The 21,509-nt window shown below is 34.0% G+C and overlaps 1 protein-coding gene across 5 annotated transcripts in view; it reads left to right on the forward strand.

Moving 5' to 3' along the window:
• The window catches only part of LOC138331825 (peroxisomal sarcosine oxidase-like), a 47,381-nt gene that overhangs the window by 20,178 nt on the left and 5,694 nt on the right, over positions 1-21,509 (forward strand). For all 5 annotated transcript variants that reach the window (XM_069279641.1, XM_069279639.1, XM_069279642.1 and 2 more), the window contains exons 2-5: positions 8,200-8,386; positions 15,359-15,510; positions 16,115-16,331; positions 21,152-21,334. In XM_069279641.1, the coding sequence (XP_069135742.1) occupies positions 8,276-8,386; positions 15,359-15,510; positions 16,115-16,331; positions 21,152-21,334 (663 nt within the window). In that variant the 5' untranslated portion in view covers positions 8,200-8,275. The remainder of the gene's footprint in view (positions 1-8,199; positions 8,387-15,358; positions 15,511-16,114; positions 16,332-21,151; positions 21,335-21,509) is intronic.

Below are 21,509 nucleotides of genomic sequence, written 5' to 3' on the forward strand. Positions count from 1 at the left end.
CTGGGTATATGCTATTTTTCTAACTCCAAACCGCTGACACTAGTTTCCTGGTGTGTTATAAGTTCCTTAAATAAGTTTGACTATTGGCGATTTATAAGTAGGAAACATGAATGTAAAGTTGACAGAATATCTAGCCTCGGGTAGGACAAATCACAGTTTCGTTTATTTCCTATGCATATTATTAGCAAAATGTCAGATAGGTACCACAATGTCACATATTTCTTTCGCTGGTTCTCAATTATAACCATTATCATTGTGCGTGCTTTCCCACCTCACTGCACTATCCTCTGACGTGACTCGCCATGTCTGGTAGCTGGTACATGCAGTCCAAATCAGAGTAATCGAGATATCAGTATCCAATTCGTCGAAAGCCAGAGCGTCGTCTTCGATGTCGATGAGATGATGTGACACTACATTACCAGTGGTGTTCTAGCCTGACATCTTTCATGGCCCATCCATAGCCAGAGTTTATATCAGGAACAACAGGTTCAGGGATGTGGGATCTCCTTCAGATTCTAACATATCGTATATGCTGTTTCAGACTTCTCAGGAAATTACACCAGATCCAGATTCTTCGAATGGTTGAATGATTCAAGCACCATTCATCAACCTTGTGGACACTCGTGCGACTATAGGTGGCACAGGTGATATCCTTGAGGTCTTTAATGAGGTCATAAATGTTAAATGTTTTTCATTGGTCAGACTTTCCCATGTCCCTTGAAGGTACTGGTTGTGTCGCATCTGGTGTATGCGTGGATACACCATTGAAGACTCTCCAGAAAAAAGTTTTCTACAGTGCTCTCCAGACTTGGCAAAGAGAGGAACTTCACTGTAGACCTCATTTATGACCTCAAATAATTCACCTGTGTCATCTATGGTCACTGAGGGTTCACAAGAATGAGGAATTGTGCTTCATACGAATTAAGGAGATGCAACTCAACCCTTCGCAGAATGTGGCTCTGGTGTCTTTTCCATCCTACCGGAGAGGTCTGGAACATCATATACGATATGTGAATCACTAGGTTGAAAACAAGATGAGCTCCCACATCCGCGAACCCGATGTTCTTGATGTTACCTCTGGCCATGGACGGTTGACAAGTTAGAACCACGATGGTAAACCGGTAATGTAATATCACATCAGCTCATCAGCTCATCGACACTCTGGCGAGAAAGCACGCACAAAGATAATGCTTATCATTAAGAACTATTGAAAGAAATATGTGATACTGCAGTAACCATCTGACATTTCCTTACGTTATACACAGAAAAATAAAGTTAACAGTGGATGCGCTATTTCTAAAAGAAACAAATTTCGGAAAGTGTCGTGGTATTAACGGAAACAAATGCTTTCTTCAGTTTTAATTTGATACCCTATTAGTTGGCGTTGTGCAGTAAAAAATTCATCTTGAGACGCTACTAGTCTACAAACTTTCGAACATGAAAATGGATTTTGTTAGGAAATAAGTCCCACTTAGATATTAAGCCAACTTAAAATTCAAATGTGTTAAGATATGAATCGTCAATTGCCAATGTTATCTTCGGGAAGTTCTAAGACATCCGGAAACTGTAGTGTCACCGGTTTGGAAAAAAACAGCAATCATATACCCTGTATACGCACCCGGTGATGTTTTGTAAACCAAATGATGGTATAACAATAATTCTCTTTTGGATTTCTATACATTTTTGTTGTTGTTGTTTTTGCTAATTGATAAGAGGTCAAAATAACTGATTTCGAATAATACTTTCTGGTTGGGAAACAATTATAGCTGCGTAAAGCCAAATATGAAAAAATTGCTATAAAATTATCTTTTTTGAGCTTAAAATCCTATTTTTTTCATTTCCTGCGAGAAGAAATCACTACATATATTGGATTATATGGTTCCGATATGAATTTTGTGTTATATTATGATCATTTTGATACCTCATTTGTCTACTTCGGTTGAAAAATGTTAATGTTATGACTATTTTTCAATTGTTAGTGAAATTCGAGATGGCGGCCATCTTGATGACGTCATAACCGGAGCTTATACAATGTTAACAATGTTTTTTTTGTTGATGTTGTTTTTACTGATTGATAAGAGGTCAAATAACTGATTAGAAATAATAGTTTGCTGTTGGCAAACATTTTTGCTGCGTCAAGCCAAATATGAAAAATTTGCTAAAAAATTACCATTTTTGAGCTTAAAATCCAATTTTTTTCATTTCCTGCGTAGAAATAACTACATATATTGGATTATATGGTCCTGATATGTAATTGTTGTTCTATTGTGGTCATTTTGATGCCTCATTTGTCTTCTTCGGTTGAAAAATGTCAATGTTATGACTATTTTTCAATCTTTAGTGAAATTCGATATGGCGGCCATCTTGATGACGTCATAACCGGAAGTTCATCCCAGTTTATACAATGTTACCTCTCGATTTCGTTATCAGTGGGTCATAAGGCTTCAGAAAAACATTGGTTCGTTAAGTTGTGGGGGGGGGGGGGGGGTGCACGTAGACCCCCCCTAGATCCCGGCCTATATATATCTACTACCCAAACAGTATGTTCTATAGACTTTTATTGAAGTGCTTTGTCAATGCCAAATATGATTCTCGATTCATGAAAAATACGAAACCGATCGCGATTTAAGACGAGTATATGACGACACAAAAATTTCGAATATCTGAATTTGACCCATTTTCGCCGATTGTTACTTTATGTTTTTGTAATCAGTTTTGTGTACACAAAATTGAATAATTTTGTGTACACAAAATTGAATTCTGTCATAAAGAAATCATTTTCGTCTTACAAAATTATCTTCCAGCAAACAAAATTCTTTTCTGTCACGACAAAAGTGAAAATTGAACACAAAATTAAGTTTTGTGTTACAAAAGTCAATATATATGCAAATGAAATGTCTCCTCACGATTTTCTAACGTGGCCTCTCATTAGATATAGTGACCGTTGGTATGGCACGCGCGCACGGTATTAATGTAACCAATGTGTAGATACATAATGGATAGGCTGCAAGAGTTTTTGGGTGAAGGTCTGCAAATCACGCAGATTGCACAATATTTCAAGGATTGTACCAAAACTATCAACAGATGAATGAAGAATTTTGGACTAACGAGAATACCATTCTCTTACATTTGTGACGATGATCTGGTAGACATTGTGATGGAGATATACGATGATGAAATTCTGATGGATGCAAGGTCACCTCATTTATCAGCAGGATATGTCCCGACTTCTCATAAAAGGCACATGTTCTGGAATATCATTTATTATGCGTAGTGGAAGGGGATGGAGATTACGAGTACAGGCCGATTACGTACATACAGAAATGGATACTCTATGGAAAAGGGTCTTCCAAGGGAAGTGCACATGAATTGTCATGAGCGTAATGATGAAGTACATATTCAACAAACATTCGTTCACTATCACAACTTCCAGTTCTTGTTACCCTTAGCCAAAGTATGAGCAAACTGTAACAAGTAAAGGTCAAATATAGAGTCATTTGCATACTTAACTGACGAAAATGAATTCTGTCAAGACGGAATCTAATATTGTCGAGACGAAATGAACTCTGTCCACAAAAATGAAATCTGTCATAACAAAAATGATTCTTGTCCACTGAAAGATAATTTTGTTTCTCAAAATCAATTTTTGTCATTAGGGTAATGAAGTTATTATAAAAAAAAACTGTAAGACGAAAATGATTTGTTATGACAGAATTCAATTTTGTGTTCACAAAATTGAGTTTTGAATTTTGTCTATAAAGTTGAATTTCGTCATGACTTTTGTCCACTGAAAAAATTTGTTAATTTGAACTAATTTTTGTTGAACAAAATTCATTTCTGTTGAACAAAATTCATTTCTGTTGAACAAAATTCATTTCTGTCGAACAAAATTCATTTTTGTCTTCACAAAATTGGATTTCGTGTACAAAATCACAAGTGTCCATTTTGTCCGTTCACAAAATTGGATATTTTCGTGTACTCTCTAAATCACAAGTGTACCATTTTGATGATGTAGTGAGCCACGTAATCTATGTAGTGATCAACCCTCTCCTATGTTTATGTCATACACAATTTTTGATGATGTAGTGAGCCTGACGTAATCTATGTAGTGATCAACCCTCTCCAGATGTTTATGTCATACACAACTTTTGATGATGTATGAGTGAGCTGACGTAATCTATGTAGTGATCAACCCTTCCAGATGTTTATGTCATACACAACTTTTGATGATGTAGTGAGCCTGACGTAATCTATGTAGTGATCAACCCTCTCCAGATGTTTATGTCATACACAACTTTTGATGATGTAGTGAGCCTGACGTAATCTATGTAGTGATCAACCCTATCCAGATGTTTATGTCATACACAACTTTTGATGATGTAGTGAGCCTGACGTAATCTATGTAGTGATCAACCCTATCCAGATGTTTATGTCATACACAATTTTGATGATGTAGTGAGCCTGACGTAATCTATGTAGTGATCAACCCTATCCAGATGTTTATGTCATACACAACTTTTGATGATGTAGTGAGCCTGACGTAATCTATGTAGTGATCAACCCTCTCCAGATGTTTATGTCATACACAACTTTTGATGATGTAGTGAGCCTGACGTATCATCTTTGATGATGTAGCCTGACGTAATCTATGTAGTGACCCTATCCAGATGTTTATATCATACACAATTTTTGATGATGTAGTGAGCCTGACGTAATCTATGTAGTGATCAACCCTATCCAGATGTTTATTCATACACAATTTTGATGATGTAGTGAGCCTGACGTAATCTATGTAGTGATCAACCCTTCCAGATGTTTATGTCATACACAACTTTTGATGATGTAGTGAGCCTGACGTAATCTATGTAGTGATCAACCCTATCCAGATGTTTATGTCATACACAACTTTTGATGATGTAGTGAGCCTGACGTAATCTATGTAGTGATCAACCCTATCCAGATGTTTATGTCATACAGAATTTTTGATGATGTAGTGAGCCTGACGTAATCTATGTAGTGATCACCCCTATCCAGATGTTTATGTCATACACAACTTTTGATGATGTAGTAGCCTGACGTAATCTATGTAGTGATCAACCCTTCATGTTTTTTTTCATACACAACTTTTGATGATGTAGTGAGCCTGACGTAATCTATGTAGTGATCAACCCTTCCAGATGTTTATGTCATACACAACTTTTGATGATGTAGTGAGCCTGACGTAATCTATGTAGTGATCAACCCTATCCAGATGTTTATGTCATACACAACTTTTGATGATGTAGTGAGCCTGACGTAATCTATGTAGTGATCAACCCTATCCAGATGTTTATGTCATACACAACTTTTGATGATGTAGTGAGCCTGACGTAATCTATGTAGTGATCAACCCTATCCAGATGTTTATGTCATACACAACTTTTGATGATGTAGTGAGCCTGACGTAATCTATGTAGTGATCAACCCTATCCAGATGTTTATGTCATACACAACTTTTGATGATGTAGTGAGCCTGACGTAATCTATGTAGTGATCAACCCTCTCCAGATGTTTATGTCATACACAACTTTTGATGATGTAGTGAGCCTGACGTAATCTATGTAGTGATCAACCCTCTCCAGATGTTTATATCATACACAACTTTTGATGATGTAGTGAGCCTGACGTAATCTATGTAGTGATCAACCCTCTCCAGATGTTTATGTCATACACAACTTTTGATGATGTAGTGAGCCTGACGTAATCTATGTAGTGATCAACCCTATCCAGATGTTTATGTCATACACAACTTTTGATGATGTAGTAAGCCTGACGTAATCTATGTAGTGATCAACCCTATCCAGATGTTTATGTCATACACAACTTTTGATGATGTAGTGAGCCTGACGTAATCTATGTAGTGATCACCCTATCCAGATGTTTATGTCATACACAACTTTTGATGATGTAGTGAGCCTGACGTAATCTATGTAGTGATCAACCCTCTCCAGATGTTTATGTCATTACACAACTTTTGATGATGTAGTGAGCCTGACGTAATCTATGTAGTGATCAACCCTTCCTGCCAGATTCCAGATGTTTATGAATCATCAACACAACTTTTGATGATGTAGTGAGCCTGACGTAATCTATGTAGTGATCAACCCTATCCAGATGTTTATGTCATACACAACTTTTGATGATGTAGTGCCTGACGTAATCTATGTAGTGATCAACCCTCAGATGTTTATGTCATACACAACTTTTGATGATGTAGTAAGCTGACGTAATCTATGTAGTGATCAACCCTCTCCAGATGTTTATGTCATACACAACTTTTGATGATGTAGTGAGCCTGACGTAATCTATGTAGTGATCAACCCTCTCCAGATGTTTATGTCATACACAACTTTTGATGATGTAGTGAGCCTGACGTAATCTATGTAGTGATCAACCCTATCCAGATGTTTATGTCATACACAACTTTTGATGATGTAGTGAGCCTGACGTAATCTATGTAGTGATCAACCCTATCCAGATGTTTATGTCATACACAACTTTTGATGATGTAGTAAGCCTGACGTAATCTATGTAGTGATCAACCCTATCCAGATGTTTATGTCATACACAACTTTTGATGATGTAGTGAGCCTGACGTAATCTATGTAGTGATCAACCCTATCCAGATGTTTATGTCATACACAACTTTTGATGATGTAGTGAGCCTGACGTAATCTATGTAGTGATCAACCCTATCCAGATGTTTATGTCATACACAACTTTTGATGATGTAGTGAGCCTGACGTAATTATGTAGTGATCACCCTCTCCAGATGTTTATTCATACACATTTTTGATATGTAGTGAGCCTGACGTAATCTATGTAGTGATCAACCCTCTCCAGATGTTTATGTCATACACAACTTTTGATGATGTAGTGAGCCTGACGTAATCTATGTAGTGATCAACCCCATCCAGATGTTTTTATATCATCATGTTACACAACTTTTGATGATGTAGTGAGCCTGACGTAATCTATGTAGTGATCAACCCTATCCAGATGTTTATGTCAAACACAACTTTTGATGATGTAGTGAGCCTGACGTAATCTATGTAGTGATCAACCCCTCATCAAACAGATGTTGTAGTGATCCTATCAGATGTTATGTCAACACAACCTTTGATGATGTAGTAAGCATGACGTAATCTATGTAGTGATCAACCCTCTCCAGTGATCAACCAATTTTTGATGATGTCGTGAGCCTGACGTAATCTATGTAGTGATCAACCCTATCCAGTTGTTTATATCATACACAACTTTTGATGATGTAGTAAGCATGATATAATCAATATAACGATCAACCCTATGTAGTTGTTAACGTCATACTCATTCACAGCTTAATATGCAGTTATAACTAATTTTGCAAAATGTTCGATAAATACGTTTTAATGTACGTTTCCGTTGATTTTTCAACATCTTCAGTGTCATTTTTGCTTTTTTCATAGTCACTGTGGTACTGTACAAACACAGATAAGTATGAAAACAAATAAAATATAATCATTAAAACCTTACATTATTTTGTTGAAACTCCTAATTTACATTGCTTTGATGGTTGGAGTGTTTAGAACTGCATGTGGATCTTGACCTCATCTGCTTATTAAGATGATTGCACCCTAGTGTCGCATGGGCTGACAGAGATAAATTATATCATATTTAATTAATGGTATCGTCAACTAAGTATCTTCTGGACTTCCCATGTTTTACTTAAGTTTTATTTATTTTTGGTTTTATGAGATAATTTGTTATGATGCTATAATTATGCGTGCCTTTATTATATAGCTTGTGCCCTACGGAATGATCGTAAAAGGCGCCTTAATTTCGGATCTAACTCCCATGGCAACCTAGATATTTTTTTGTAATTTTCTATCATTTGATATTTTCAGACTTCGTGACATCATTTGTATCTTGATATGTTATGCTTAAGATGATTACATCCTTTGGTCATATGGGCTGGATGACGTGGATAAAGTATGTCTAGAAGTTGAGAGACGATACCTTTAATTGAATATGACTAGTGTATGACCTTTCACCCAGCAAAATGACCATATAGAAAGTAATCGCTATTTTCGGAATTCATACAGTCACAGTTCGACCACTGTGTTTTTGCCGGTCAAATGACAACCTTGCGGTACCGTGCTGACGGTTTGTTTGCATCCACAGGCGTGTGCATCTGAGAGTAAAAAATAGAAAGACGAAAACAACTAAAAACAGACAGCGATCCTAATCAACCAATACCATGGCTGAAGAAAGAGTGTATGATGTCATAGTTGTGGGAGCCGGGATAGTGGGGTCTTACACAGCCTACCATTCCTGTAGGGCCGGGAAATCAACATGTCTTCTCGAGCAGGTATTCTTATTTTTATTTTTGCATAATTATTCTTAAAGTTATATTACATATTAATTTCACTGTAACGATATGTGACTTACACATTGACATATCACTTGACGATTAAGCTCCCCAAAAGTATATGCCGGCCTGTAAGAGACCCGAAATCTAGGGATCCTATATTTTTGGTATTGAATAAAGCGCCTTCAATTACCGTCATGTTCAGTGACTTCGGGTTTTGTCGGATTCCGAATCGTATCACATGACTGACGTTCGACATGACCTGCATGTGGTGAGCCAGGTATGTAACTGACTTAAGCCACATGTGTTGGTTTACGTTTTTCATCTGGCTAATACTGGCTAATATAAGCAAATCATGCTGATATATGTCCACAGATTATGTATCTGAAACATCCAATTCACACATTGCGGTAAAATATTTGTGTGTATCAAATATTGTAATGTGCGAGCATTAGAGTTTTGACTTAAGTCATACTTTTACGGTTTGAGTCATAGGGATTACTTTCAGTAACCTTTCAACTCAATATTTTTTTTGTTTGTTTGATGAATTAACGTTTTATTAATAGCTATGGTCATGCAAGGACGGCCTCCCGTGTATGCGGTGTGTTGCGTGTATATTGTGCGAGGTGTGTGTTTTGGGAGACTGCGATATATTCATATCGTGTCTTCTTGTACAGTGGAACTATATACTGCTATATCACTGAAGCATGAAGCCGAAGACACCAAGCAACACAACCCACCCGGTCCCATTATACTGACAACGGGCGAACCAGTCGTCCCAATTCCCGTTTGCTGAGCGCTAAGCAGGACTCAGTAATTTAAATGCCGTTGACCTATTACACGCTAATTTAAATGCCGTTGACCTATACTGTGTACTGGGGGTTTAATTCTTCATCTCTTGGTTCCAGTAAACAAACAAAACAATCACATTTATGTAAACTTATGTTCAAAGTGAAATACAATCATACCAATTTTCCTGTAGCATGCTATGAAAAATTATTCAATCAATCAGAGTGGAAATCTTTCAATTTATCAAGGTACAAAGATGCTGTCGGTAAAGGGACCATATTGCACCTTACATTTTTATCCTTTGTGCTGTGCTGGAATTTAAGGTTTAAGATTAAGACAGAATAGTAATATCAAAGGTATTGATCTTGATATAGATAATTATCCTCTTATTCTGTCACAATATGCTGATGATTCTTCTATTGCTCTTGATCGTTCAGAACAATCACTAAAAGAGTCTATTATGGAACTTAATTTTTATAAACGAATATCTGGTTTAAAAATGAAAGTATCAAAAACAAATGTAATTTGGATTGGCAGTAAGAAGTTATTTGAAGACACTTATCTCCCAGAGTTCAACTTACAGTGGGGCAAACAAAGATTCGCTCTATTAGGTATTGACTTCCATGTTAACTTACAGGAGATGCCAAAGATGAACTATGACAAAAATTGATAAAACTGAAGTCTTTGATAAAAACTTGGAAAAGAAGATCACTTACTCCAATTGGACGAATTCAGATAATCAAATCCTTACTTTTTTCACAATTTAATCATTTGTTTACGGCATTGCCAAATCCTGATGAATCATTTATCTCAAAACTGAATACCACTGTCTTTGAATTTTTATGGAATAGTAAGGTGGACAAAGTTAAAAGGGATGTAATTATTAAAGATTTTGTTAAATAGTGGCCTAAAAATGATTAATTTGAAAGCTTACTTGTGTTCTTTAAAACTTGGTTGGGTTCGAAGATTTTTTTCAAACTACAACTAAATAGCAAATTGTTTTACGAGCTTGGTAAATGTAGATATTTGAGTTAATGGTGGAAATGAATATTTACAAATTTGCTAGAACAAAATGTCCAATAATTTTTAGATTGATGTTTTTTAAGCATGGAATACACTGATCAAGATGACTGATAAGAAGAATGCTATAGAAGTATCTATTCTGAAAACCCCTATTTGGTTTAATAAAAATATAACTGTTGATAAGAAGTTCATTTATGATAAAAATCTTTTTGAAAAAATGTTATTACAATCAATGATCTATTAAGAGACAGTACTACAAAGAGTTTTTATACTTTCAATGAGTTTCTTCACAGGTACAATGTAAATACCAACTTTCTTCATTATCATAGTATCATATCGGCTGTTAAAAAGTTCTTATCATCAGCTGTAATTCCTCAATCAAAACACAACCAAATGGATACTGAACGTCAGTATCCATTTGTACCAATTAGCACTGATTTTTTTTCTGCGAGGAAAAAAAGGTACTAAAGATTGTTTTAATGTTTTCATACATAACGAAGCTGTGCCTTCAGGTAAAGTAAAGTGGAATAAAGACTTTGATCTTGATGATGCCACTTGGTCTCAAATTTACAAAATTCCATTCCATATTACTAAGAACACAAAGTTACAGTGGCTACAGTTCAGAACAAATCACCACATCTTAACAACAAACACTTTTCTTTTTAAAGCACATCTTTCTGTTTCCCCTTATTTTATTTTATGTGATTCTGAAAATGAAACAATAACTCATATTATATGGGAGTGTAAAGATGAACAAAATCTTTTAGGTTGTTTCACAGCTCTACTTGATGTTTTATTCATTTTTTTGGTTTGAATAAACAAACTTATATTTTTGGTCTACATTCCTCCAACTCAAATTTTCTTCAAAGCTGCCGATGAAATTCTGCTAGTTATAAAACAGTATATTTATAGAATGAAATGTCGCCATAAGTCTCTCAGTACTAATGGTCTTGTCAATTCTTTAAAAGATTATTATACTACTTAGAAATATAAAGCTTACAGCCAAGGAGAAAGAGCAAAAATTAAATTTGAGAAAGACTGGGAAAAATTGGAAAAAATAGCTAAACTTTAACATTTTATTCGTACTCCTCACCCTGAAATATTCACAATAAAATAATCATAGATGTAGAATTTTTTTAAAGTATTTAGATTTCTTTTAAATTATTTATTTATTTATTTATTATCATCATTTTTTGTTTTGCCAACATAACTTCCTATTTCTTCGATCTTCGCTTACTGTACTTGCCCCTCTAAATACAATCTCTTTATCTATCTCTTTCTCTCTCTCTCTCTCTCTCTCTCTCTCTCTCTCTCTCTCTCTCTCTCTCTCTCTCTCTCTCTTTCTTTCTCTTTGTTTTTCTCTCTGTATAGTTCATTTTAGATAGTATATGGTGCATGTGTGTGTATGTGATAGAATGAAAGTGTCCTTGTTTGTCATGTCAAATGTGTTACAAAATTTGAAAAAAAAAAATTAAAAAAATGAAAAATTATTCTTTTTTATATCAGGAAAAATTAAATAAATGAAAATAATATACAATAATGGAAAAAATGAAAAACAAATATTTGCAATAAATCAAATACTAACATAGCTATGATCTTATTATTATTACCACACAGAATAAGTAACTCAATGAAAACCACATTATTATATGAAAAAAATAAAGAAATGATTTATTATAGATTTGTTTTATTTTTCTAGTGTTCATTTTATTATACAATATTCTATGAATTATCATAATTCCCTGAATTCATAAACAGAAAATGACAACTGATATTTCAAATCTATATCCTCCTTAACCTGAGCTACTCTATTAAGAGACCACTCTCTATTAAGAGACCACTTTTCAATTTCCGAGTGGTCACTTAAGACAGATTCGACTGTATGTCGTTTGCATCTCGCAAGCCTAACAAAGATGCAACTTTGGGGTCTCACTTAAATCACAAAATCCATATATACATGTGCGGCAAGATCATTTCTAATTAATGACATGGCCCTGAAATCATCTTTTTTCCCTTTTCCTCAAAAATATGAAAAATCATATACTGTAAACTGTACGAATAAAAACACAGAAACAGTATTTCAAGCACATAAGAATGAAATAACTGAATGTATGTAAACACTGAATTTAATGGGACAATGTTTCGTATTTGACTCCTGATTAATATTCAAAATATGATTAAAGAATCCCATATTGCATGCTTCTTAGAGTAATACCACAGCCTATTTTTTTTCATCCATTAGACTGAATAACATCATTCTGGAAAAAAACCGGACGCAAACAGTGTTAAATTACCTTACTTATTTTGAAATGAAATACCCAAACAAAGCTCTTATTCCCTAATAATGGTTTGAAAAGTATACACGAAAATTAAGATGGCTTGAAATATAGATGGCTAATGATATTGTGTAAATAGTCAATATGAATACCAACTGGAGGGAGGCAAATTTCATGATGCGCTCTAGTTTCATGGAGATCGATTGCTAATGATACAAAGAAAGCTTTTCAATCTATTTCGATTAAATATGCAGAAATCAAAGAAATAACATATATATGCACAAAGAAGTTAGATATAGGATACTATCCAATTGGCATGTGATGTTGGCAGAGTAAATTGAAGATTGTCATCGATGCATATAAAGGATATTATTAGGAAATATATATTGTGCACATAATAACAAAATTTAAAATAGAGTGCTTGCATTTATAAAACAACATGTTTACTTGAAATTCAAAATTGTCCAATAGGGAATTTACATGATGTGTATGATATGATGTTCACCGATATCAAATTCATTTCTCTAAGGAATTGCAATGTCTTTCAATTACATTATTGGATCGCATAACGCATGTTCTATGTATTGAGTAGAAGGAAATAGAAAATTAACTTTAAAAAGGTTTATAATTTTCTTTTACCATTACAATGGGATAACATTTGATGTTCATGCTATTGCACATTGACATTTATCATTTATGGAATCAATGCAAATCAGAATTCTTGATTTATAATTTTATTTCAGTACCTTCAGTACTTTGATAGTAGATTCATTCTGCTCAGGTCGACCACATGTTTTGTTTATGAATCACAATTCTCGTGTTACTTTGAGATTGTCGCGACGATGTTCGGAAGAGTTCGGAATGAATTGGCATCTTTCGCGCCTATTTTTATGTGTACATGTTAAAAAGGTTTTTTACTTTGATAATTGAAAATACTTCCAGTGCTGCAACCTTACAAAAATGGTAAAATTAGAAAGTTTTAAACCTCGGACAGACGGAGAAAATGTGTATAATATTTACACAGTTTTCATTATGACAAAAAGAGCGAATATTATTGACCATACAACTTCAATCAACATGGGCGATTAATTTTTTTTATTTCAGTTTATTTACTAGGTTTGTAACTTAAGCGTAAGTAATTATAGCTATGAAAACAGTACATATTTTCCTTCCTCTAACCCACGTATTCTTTATCCGGATGTATTTGATCATTTTTATGTGATTGACTCTCTACTTACGGAAAACTGGTTTGTTCCTTCTTTAAGTGATATCAATTATAAAATCGGTTAAATGTCGCACCGCTTTTAGCACTATGCACAGTAATTCTGTATTTAGATAAATGATACTTTGAATGCAATAGCTTACTTCTCTGTATGTAAACGATGTCGTATTGGTGTGTGAGTTAGTGTACAGTCCATGTATCTATACAACAAGACGTGCTCAAATTTTAGTATAATTTTCTGTTCAAAATATATCTAAAATTAAATACAATGGACCATATATGGTTTTGGTCCTTGATGACCCCCGAATCTGTCGAGGTTTTAGAAACTAATTAAGCTGTTGTATGTGGAATATTATAAGTACATGCTTGATTCAGTTGTAATAAAATTTATCTTATCATCTTTGAGTACAATTCATCGCTAATTATATCAAATACTTAGCTCTTACTCTGAATACAATAATTGTATTTTTGTGCATTAATATATTTATCTTAAACAATTATTGCAATGTTAGTAAACCCAGAGTTAAACCAATGGGAAAGTGTCCTGCCCCATCTAGAAGTAGTCAATAGGTTTATCAATTTTAAAATGTTCCAGTCATTAGATCGTATGTTCGATAGTTCTGGCAAAAGTCTAACGATAAAACACATCAGGTTTTACTAGGCCTTTAAAGAGAATTGAAGCAACGTGAAAAAGTAATAGGGGAGTTTTAAACTGATTATTTCACCGCTTCAATAATAAACCACAAATATGTTTTAATTTGAAACTTCAAACTAGAAATATCAATAGAAGAAAAGATACTTGCATTTTTTACCATACATGTACATCGTGACGTTGGTTCTTTCTCTGATTATATAGTTCAATTTACGCACACACCCTCTTCCCCTTAATTCTTTGGTTGTTCAGCTGGCCATGGTTGGTTAATTCATTCGGCTGTTTGTCAGTTATGTGTACATTTACGTATATCCAATTAAGTAAAAATGGGTGTTTGCGCTCAGTCTTCGTTCTCCGTATTTACAGTATTTCATTTTCTTTGTAGTTTCCCATCTGTTGTTTAAGTATTGAGCTTTATGTTTATGTTAAATCATTTGTAAAATTATTAACTACTAGTTTATCATTTTTATTCATTATGGATTTGAAACAAATCAAAGAAGGAGATATAATTTTTGAAATAACTACTTCGTTCCCTTTTCCGTATCAGCGATATTGAAAGTGTTGTTGACACATATTAATTGCCCTAGTTTTAGACGCGCATATGTAATTTACAGTTATAAGTTTGAAGTAATTAGAATTAAGTTTAGCGCGCAAACTATAAATTGTCTTAGTGATGTGTAACACTTGATAAATTTGGTACTAAAGTAAACATCATTCTACCAGAACCAATAAAAATACAAAAGCTTGAAAAATGAAAATTAAGACGACAGGATTCAATTCAATGATTCGGTTATAAAGACACTTCATTAAAGAGTCCTCAATTTCGTATTTTTCTCTGTTTGTAATGATATAAACTAGGAGACTTTTTGTATATGATGTTTATCAATATCTAGCTTGATGTTTTAGGATATCATTATTATTTGATGATACTGATTTGTAAGTACTGTTCATATGTAAGAATTAAATTACCTATCTTTTTACTTTTACTTCTCACTTATCATGTTTTGCAGTTTCCACTGCCCAATACTCGTGGGAGTTCTCATGGTCAATCTAGAACTATCCGAAGTGCATATGGAGACAAGGAATACTATACCAAGATGATGACCAAGGCGTTCCGAATGTGGAGACAACTCGAGGAACTGTCTAATCAAACACTTTTTAAGTAAGTTAATATTTCAAATTGTATTACATTAAGCTAACATTTGCAGATATATTTACTGTCGCCAGGCTCATTTGACCCTAGGATGGAATTAACTTAGTTTTGGCATGATCAAATGTCAACCCAAAGTTATGACTTCGTATTAAAATGAGATATGAGACCGGAATATTAAAGTGATTAATGAGAAAATTAAACAAGTGTTTTTGACTAAGTAAATGTGACCGACATCTTCGTATTTTGGATGTATTTATGAAATTGAAATTTACAAGTTCATGTTTCTTCTACAGAAATTGAAAAAGTAACATATTTACTCATATAAGTTTAATTTTACATGCCCTTAACTGAGACAAGCGTGTAAAGATGATATTAAGATACATATTATTCAAGCGATATGAAATATTATCTCTAATATATTTCAGTGTGAAATTGAAAACTAATGATACAGCAAACGTAATCTATAGCTAGGGGGTTTGATTTAGTCTCAAATTCGATCTTTTTATATAGACATGTGAAAGTGTTTTTTTGGTAAACTTTCTCATGTATTCTACCACCGTATCATGGCGTTGTTCTTTAAATGGGGCGATATGAAAATAAACTTTATTTTCAGACAAACTGGGTTGCTGTGTATCGGTCAAAAAGGCATAAACTACATTGATGAAACAGCAACGTGTTTGCAGAAGAATAGAACCCCGTTTCGAAGACTGAATGACGGACAACTTCGTGACACATATCCTATGTTGTCGTTCCCTCAAGATATAGGTGGTGCTGTTTTAGACCTTAGCGGGGGTCTTATATTGGCTGGCAGGGCATTAACTGCTATACAGGTAATGAATGATTATAACTGATTGTATTAAAAAATAACTTGAATAGATTATTTATGTTATAATAAAATTAAAAGATTTTGTTGTTTGTTGATGAGTGATGTTTCTTTATTTGTGGTTGTTGTACGTTGATCGTTGATGAATAATGATTGAGGCGTTGTCTTCTTTTCATGGCTTGTATTTGTTTCGTTATATATAATTAGTACATTGGACCAAGGACCGTATAGCCATATACATCCTGACGGGAATTGCAATCATATTTCACCGTCTTACTAAATACATTCTACAAAATTATTTCCATGCTTCCTTTGTTGGTGTCTGTAGAGCTGTCTTGGTGTGTGTGAAGTGTTTCATGTCTGTAGTGTCTGTAGAGTCTGTAGTATCCGGAGTGTGTTTTACGAATATCCTGATTCTCTTATATATTCGATACCAGGAAGCAGGAATGGCGTAAAGATCACAATTTCAAAAGTGATATTAGGCAATGATTGAATACCAACTTCCTAGATATGAAATAACTTCCTGTGTGGACGTAATTCTTAGACGATATTCCTAAATCAACTGCCTGAAGATATATTTACATTGGTCATATTATCAATTTATATATTATGTATAGCTAACTTTAACTTAAATCTTTGAATTAAATTTTTATACCAAGGCATCGCTATGCTACATTCACCCTACACTCATATACAATTTCAAATTAGTTATAATTTGAGATCATAATGCTACAAGAACAATTCGATTTTCATACCAAGGCATCATTATGCTAAAAAATGATATTGTCAAAGTTAACATAACTGTACATCATTCGCTAGAAACATTTGTAATGCCTATCTAAACATATACAAGTTTGATATTTGCTCACATTTTGATTCTTAATAGTAAAATTAATGAAAGCAATCTTCACATCTTTTCGACGACATATTATTTTCTATGGCTTACCTCCCTTGAGTTCCGATGAGTTGTGACGTCATCTGAGACAATCAACTACCGGAAGCCGGTGTGCCGATCGCGGAACTGTCAACATGCATGTGTATTTTAGCCACATGTTTTAGTACTTAAGGAAATACAGACGGAGAAAAATATGTTATATTTCGACTTATTGGGTAGCGTGATTTATCCCCTACATAATGACACATTATTGACGTCATAACCTATGAAATGTCGTCACTACATGTAATAATGATGTCATTAATGTCGCAGGTACATATGTCATGTGGCGTATGGTGTGCCAGGGGTTAAACTACGAATGAATAAGTAGTTCTTTCCTATTCAGTCCATCCTGGAGTAATACGACTGTGCATTTATGTAATCTATAGTTTACACATAAAATTAACCGAGGAGTTTTGATATACATATAATCTACTGGTAATTTTATGTGCGAAATAAGATCGTAGCGAAAATGGACAATTATTGGGGCCCACCTCTTTAGACCTACGTTTTAATAGTAAAATCATCTGTTACAAACATACGGAGACATGAAAAATACATGCAGATTAAAAGAAAAAAATCAATAATTTAAAAGTTGTGTCTTTTTTCCCCCCATTTTCGTCGACTGAAATGTTCTCAAAATGCGCATTAAAAATAAAAGAGGTCCTTCTGCACATTTTTCATACTTCATTTTATGGATTTTCATATTTATTTTGGGTAACACAACAATGTGCCGGTGGTGTGAAACCGGTATGTTCAGATTTAGTCCGCTAAACCTGCCCATATTATTAGGCTTTTTTAATATTTTTTTTTTTGTTTTGCCTAATATATAGGCAAAAACAAGCAGCCTAATATTATTGGCAGGTTTAGCGGACTAGTTCAGATCGAGCAGGGTTGCCTAATGATATGACGACATTCACAGTTATTATTATTTAATTGCAGGAATTTAAATTCGAAAAATTACCATGTTAAGAACGCTCTAAAGTCATCAAAATACATCGTAAAACTCATTTCAGCAATCGTAATATTTTTCCTTCTCGGGGGAGACCTTAGGACCCCCAAAAAACAAAATCTCTCGCCTTAAGCGCAATGCTTGCAAATTTGGCCAATTTTAGTATTCATTAATTTCCTGTTATATTCTACATAGTACACTTGTGTATATATATGTAGAATGCGAATTTTACCGATTTTTTTTATTTAGACCCCTAGATCGTCTCATAATGGTCAATAGGCTATCTAGTGTGCTGTGGTCTGTGCGTATACTTTTTAAAATTTACTAAGGTCGACATGTTTCTTATTTCCAAAACTGCTCACGGTTAGAAAATATAATGAAGCGGTCTTGTAAATGATTTGTGTTTTATAAGAAATATATGTTGTTTCATGGTCCTGTGTTAGTTGAACTATTACATGTTTATCTTGTTCACGAGTACATGTCACCCATATTAGGTCATTGTATCTAGTATCTGTGTTTTGTGTCCCGTCTTTTTTATCGGCCGTGCGTGTATTGTTACTACTGTACATGTTATTCTATCTTTCACACATCCGTAAAAGTCATTATAGAACTTTAAGAAAATAATTAAGTCTAGCCCTTTCTGTGCGGTGTTCGGAATGATTAAGCTTCAAATAGGAAATATAGAGGTGTGCAGTACGTATGTAAGACGGGATAGGGGCACGTTTATCGCGGTATGATAGGGTTTTGGATAGGGTATTAAGGGTGGCGGTTTTTTATAAATATGCATTATATGTACATGTATGTGCATGTAGCATGAAGTCTCATTGTAATTTGGGTCCATTTTCTTGTAAAGTTATATTTCTTCTTGTTGGTTTAACTTTAAAGTCTATGTTTTGAGTTTTAAGTTACAGACAAAAGTCAAGCGCAACCCCCTTGAACCTGAGTCAGTGACACACACGTACACGGTGTCAAATGGCTTTTAAAGATGCTCCACCGCCGACAGAGCATAAATGATATTCATCATTTGAATTATAATTGGTGTTTAATCATGTATATATATGTCTAATTAACACAAAAAATAATATAAAATATTTTATTTTGCCTTTGGTCCATGCGCAATCAGTACTTTATTCCATATAGGATATAGTAACATGGATTTTTTTCGGGATGCAATTAATTATATTTCATGTTTGAAGTAAAATTAGAAGCTCACAAACTGTTCAATGGTGGTAATGGTGTAAAGTAAGTAACTTTTGTAACTGAAGGAAAATACTAAATGGTCTGCTCCTGTTTTTGATAGTTAAAATTTACCATTTGTCAGCGGTGGAGCATCTTTAACATACTGAACATAACAATTTTATAGCCCAAAATATGACGATAAGAATGAGTAAGCTATCGTTTTTATCATATTATTCTATGTTATAGATTATATATTATATACGGATTCATTTCCACTATTCAATATAGCAACTACACGTAGCACGACTATTTTAAATATCTTTAATCGCCAATACCACAACACTGTTCCATTGAGTTTCCCGGCTCTTGTCACAGCTGTTGGTCTCAGATGACGTCACGAATCTACGGCCACCTGGTGATATCAGGGGCGATAAGCGATGCGATCGTTCTAGACAAGGGTCGTTGTGGACTTCGTTTCAAGCACATTTTATGGAAATTACGTCAAATACAACCTCTATTTTTTGTTGGAAATCATAAAGTGCACCACAATAAACAAATATCAACACAAAAATAGCATATTTAAAATATGTTTTTATCACATTTATGTTGTGTGTAAGTTATTTATGTTGAAATTAAAAAAAAATAAAAATAAAAATTCCAAACTTATGTATGACTTTTAAGGTACATGATATGCTGTTATCAGAAGGAAAAAATGATAATGAAATTGGCAGTTCTTTGTTATTGTGTAAAAAATTGTAGTGAATTGTGCGTGTTATGTTATTAGAAGTTCGGAACAACAGAAATTAAAATGTGTATGCTATATAACATCACTAATCCACCTCTAACATAACAAATTGAAAGTTTATAAATACTAATTTTTCTCCATGCATGAGCACGTGAAAGCAACTTCCCATAAGTATATAGAATATGCAAAATGTGTATAAGTGTCAATCAAGTAAAGTAAAATATTAAATGTTAAAAGAACTTCCGTATGAATATTTAGTATAATGTATATATATATATAACAACAGCATAACCATGGATAAGTCGTTATAAAAATAAATTCAACATGTCTTAGTTTGTAGAGATATAATACTAATGTTATCAAACTTAAAAAAAATGTACTTTTGAGATTGACAAAGAGTGGCGACCATAATTATAAGATATAGATGTACATGATTATACAAGAATATTTGTACTACTTGACCTTGGGCACAATAAGAAAACTGCAAAACACACAGTCATATAACACTTGTTTTTACCATAACATTTCCTGTGAGTAGGAGGTGGGCATTTGACAAATATAGCCTTGTGTTTGACATTTTTATGGAATTGCAGTAAAATGCACTGTCGTGTAAAGGGTTGACATTAGGGAAAGGACATGGTGACTCACCATTGTTCAGTGCTATACAAAAATCTCATCCTCCGTCCATAAGCAGTTCTTGCTTCAGTTTTTAAGAAAACAAAAAATGAAAATAATTTCTATAGGCCGGATTCCTTTTGTCTGTAGCTGTTTCTGTGTATTCTATCGGAACCTAAAGTTGTATAGTTGACGGTTACTCAATTCTTGTTTTATTTAAAACAGCTTCCAGTAAATTAGAATATTCTTTGCAGGTGGTGGTTCAAGTAAACATTTTAAAAGGACTAACCTTTTCCTCCCCATTTAATTTTTGTTGAAATGTTCTTCATTTGCATGTTGTTCTGTTCTTAATAGGAGAGTGTATAGATACTAAAATCATCCCAAATCTTCTCTGCAATACAGAATCAATACCGAAAACTCGGGGGACTGCTCAAGGACGGCGAAAGAATGATGGAAATAATTCCTGGAAAAATAATATCTGTTAAGACAGAGGCAAGGCTGTACCGAGCCAAGGCGGTCGTATTGTGCGTGGGACCTTGGGCCAGTAAAATACTGACCAGTATTGGACTAGATGTTTCTCTTCAGGTACAACAACAGTGATTCCTGCTGGTCTAAGAAAATGCCATACCTTTTAATATGATGCTGTTTATCTTCACAAATGTCATAACAAAACCGATGCAACTGTCTGTTCCAAGTTAAAAACAATTAAAGAACGATATTCAATGTGTGTTACAGTATTTTTAACTTCGTAGTAGTTTTA

This window comes from Argopecten irradians, chromosome 9 (assembly GCF_041381155.1).
Source record: "Argopecten irradians isolate NY chromosome 9, Ai_NY, whole genome shotgun sequence".
Taxonomy (NCBI): domain Eukaryota; kingdom Metazoa; phylum Mollusca; class Bivalvia; order Pectinida; family Pectinidae; genus Argopecten; species Argopecten irradians.